The 3425-nt window shown below is 32.5% G+C and overlaps 1 protein-coding gene across 1 annotated transcript; it reads left to right on the top strand.

Moving 5' to 3' along the window:
- Positions 1-267: 267 nt before the first annotated feature.
- LOC112527242 (clavaminate synthase-like protein At3g21360) lies at positions 268-2867 on the top strand. Its single transcript, XM_025137732.1, has 3 exons — positions 268-633; positions 2141-2394; positions 2522-2867. Exons 1-3 carry the CDS (start codon positions 268-270, stop codon positions 2865-2867), a joined length of 966 nt encoding a protein of 321 aa, XP_024993500.1.
- The last annotated feature ends 558 nt before the right edge of the window (positions 2868-3425 follow it).

Raw genomic sequence — 3425 nt, 5'->3', positions numbered from 1 at the left:
CTTAATTTTTAAATAATACTAAAAACTAAATTAAACAAATCATAAGAGAAAACAATAATTTATATATATTTTTTAATTTGAATTAATATATTATTAGGGTTTTTTTAAATTAATTGGGACCATGTTATTGATTTTAGATTTGAAGGGGTATAAATGGAATAACATAGGCAGATCCGTCACTGTGCCTATACATACTCCTTCATCCCTTCCATCTCTTTGCAACTCTTCCAAAGGAGCCCATAACCATCAAGTGACAGAGTGTCAAAAATGGAATACAATTGTAAGGAGTTTAAGGTAGGCAAATGTGAGGGTGAGAAGTTGGTCGATGGCGAAACTTTGCCGTTGGTGCTCACGCCGACCGAACCGAGCAAGAACGGTGTCGAGTCGTTACTTGAGGTTCTAGAGAACAACAAGGAATGGTTCGATGAGATGGTGACGAAGAACAGTGCGGTTCTTTTACGAGGATTTGATGTGAAGCGCGCGGTTGAGTTCAATGATATCGTGGAGACGTTTGGTTGGGAGGATATCCGTTACGTGGGACCCGCACCACGAACGCATATCCATAAGAGGGTTTGGACTGCAAATGAAGGCCCGCTTTCGGAGTTCATCTACTACCATCATGAAATGGTTCTAGTAAGTCAAACCAATATATGATTATCTGGGTTTTATAGAACATCAAAAAAATTCAAATGTTTTAATAGAATGTTTTGTAAGATATAAGTTTATAGAACTAAACAATAAAGCATTTTATCAAAAAGTGTTACAATAAGTTTATAAGACGACTTGGACATCTTAACAAGTCTTTTAGTTCATTTTAGAAATAAAACATCATGTTTAACTTTTTTTTATGTAACACTATTTGAAAATTTGTCTTGTTAAAAATGCGTTCATATGATACTTCTCAAAATGTTCTATAAAATAACTAAAAGAGTATCCGCGCAATGCAGCGAGACACATCTCGGTTTTAATGTTCTATTTTATTATTTATCTCTGTCGATGTTATAATACGATTTTATGTGTTTTTAAGAAAGCATTAATGATTTTATTTTTAAATAAAATATAAATTTAAAGATATCATAAAAATTTGAAAAAAAATATATCAATGTCAATATCAAATCAACTATTTAAAAGTTCTCATTTTTATGTAATTTCTTTAATTTATTTTTTTATTATAATTTAATTTAAATTTAATAACGAAATAATTTATTTTTTGTTTAATAATATAAATATTTTAATAGATAATAATTAAGTATTCTTTTAGAACTCAATGATTATCCAAATTATATTTTAGATTTTTTATATTTAAAATGATATGTTTATCATGTATTTGATTATATTTATCTGCAGTTAGTTACACGAATTCAGATATGGAGCTTTAATAAGTTATACTTATGCACAATATACTTGCAATCTTGAGTTTTAAGTAATATGCATTAATAAACAGTACGTTACGCATAAAAAGTGGTTTTTAAGAGTTTTTGTCAAATGCTTTATAATATAGTATAGATTAACACGACACATTTATAAAAAAAATTGTACTAAAAACCTTGTTAATACGTGCTATATAAACTTTTTGTAACACTTTTAGATAGAAATTGTATTGGTTTTTCCTATAAACTTAAATACTATAAAGCAATCTATTATGACACTTAGGGGCCGTTTACCCAAATACTTACCCGGTAAGCGCTTACCGGTAGGAGTCAGTACTTTAATCTATTTTACCAGATAAGATTGTATTATATTAAAAAGGTATCGTATGCAACAATTTACCTCGTAAACGCTTACCCGGGTAAGAGTCTTCATCATCACTTACCGGGTAAGACTCTCTATCTCTATCATCGCTCTTACCAGGTAAGATTTTCAGCCCTTACCATATGCATCAAGTGAGAAAAATTACCCGATCCGCACTTACCGGGTAAGTATTTAGTAAACGGCCCCTTAGACATTTTCTGTTTTATAAATCTGATTTTATTGTAGTTCTTTTAACTGTTGGAATTTTTGTTTCTCGTCAAGGGCTTGTTTGGAGTAATCTAATTAGGTTCCGTATATTCTCAAGTTAACCATGTATTCTATCGTTTTACGAAAGAAAATTGTTTGCGATTGTGTTTGAGATATATATATATTCTCGATCCGTGCTTAGATAAAAGAATTTCCAAAGAAGGTGATACTTTTCTGCGAAATCCCGCCACCGGAGGGTGGAGAGACGCCATTTGTGCCGAGCTTCAAGGTCACCGAACGAATGTTGGAGGAGTTCCCGGAGTTTGTTGAGGAAGTTGAGGCGAAGGGATTGAAATACACGTTCACCGCTCTTAGCAACGACAACACGACCTCCATGAGGGGTCGCGGTTGGCAGGACGCTTTTGCAACACATGACCAACAAGAAGCTGAGAGAAGGTATACACTACACGTCACATGACATCATTTATTCAGCACAACAAACAAACAAACAAACAACAGTTTAACTTGATTAATTACGAGTATCAATATACAAACACCTTAATTCATGTACGTGATTTGACAGGGCAAAGGCTCTTGGGATGGACGTCGAATGGTTGGAGAACGGTGGGGTGAAGACAATCCTAGGTCCAAGACCATTGACAAAAGTGTTTGAGGGAAGGAAAGGGAGGCGAATGTGGTTCAACACGTTGGTGGGGATGCACGGGAAGGAGCTGAGCTCGGCAATGATGGCGGATGGGACGGAGATACCGGAGAAGATAGTGAAGAGATGTGAAGAGATAATAGAGGATGAAAGCATACAGTTTAAGTGGGAGAAGGGAGATGTATTGTTTCTGGATAATTGGGCTACACTCCATGGAAGAAGGCCATCATTAGCTCCAAGAAGGGTTTTGGTTGCTACTTGCAAATAGTTGCAGCAAAAGATGAAGAAGAAGAAGAAGAAGAACATATACAAATACATGCAAATAATTAAAGAAGCATATGGTGTTTGTATGTATGCATCGTTCTGAATATTATGTAATCAATGTCACAAGTTTGAAAGCATGCAATAAAAATGGAATTGATCATTGAGCTACACTGGGGTGTTTAATTTTGGGAAAAATTTAAAAAAATTCAATGGATTTTAGTGTTTGGAATGATTTAAGTCTTTGAATAATTTTTTGGAACAAATAAATTTTTGGACATTTCAAAATATGTTAAATAACTTTTTGAATTTTCTAAAACATGTTAGATACATTCTTATGACCTATAGAACTTGTTAATATGGTAAAATAATGGAAAACTCTGGAGAAAATAAAACGATGGACTTACATATTTTGAACGATTAAGTTCTTAAACATTTTTTTATTCAAGATAATATTTACATTTTATAAAATGAAACAAATATACGGAAAAGTACTTATATTTACAAAAAAAATACTTACATTTAAAAAAATTATTGATGAACTTTATTTTAATTAAAAACAAAA

This window comes from Cynara cardunculus (genome assembly GCF_001531365.2).
Source record: "Cynara cardunculus var. scolymus isolate 2C chromosome LG 15, CcrdV1, whole genome shotgun sequence".
Taxonomy (NCBI): Eukaryota; Viridiplantae; Streptophyta; class Magnoliopsida; order Asterales; family Asteraceae; genus Cynara; species Cynara cardunculus.
Note: the sequence above shows the minus strand (reverse complement) of the source record. Positions and strands in the feature narration are given on the sequence as shown.

Coding starts and splice junctions, on each gene's coding strand:
- LOC112527242 (XM_025137732.1), top strand. CDS start 268: ATGGAATACAATTGTAAGGAGTTTAAGGTAGGCAAATGTGAGGGTGAG. Junction 634..2,140: donor ACCATCATGAAATGGTTCTA/GTAAGTCAAACC, acceptor ATCCGTGCTTAG/ATAAAAGAATTTCCAAAGAA. Junction 2,395..2,521: donor CAACAAGAAGCTGAGAGAAG/GTATACACTACA, acceptor GTGATTTGACAG/GGCAAAGGCTCTTGGGATGG.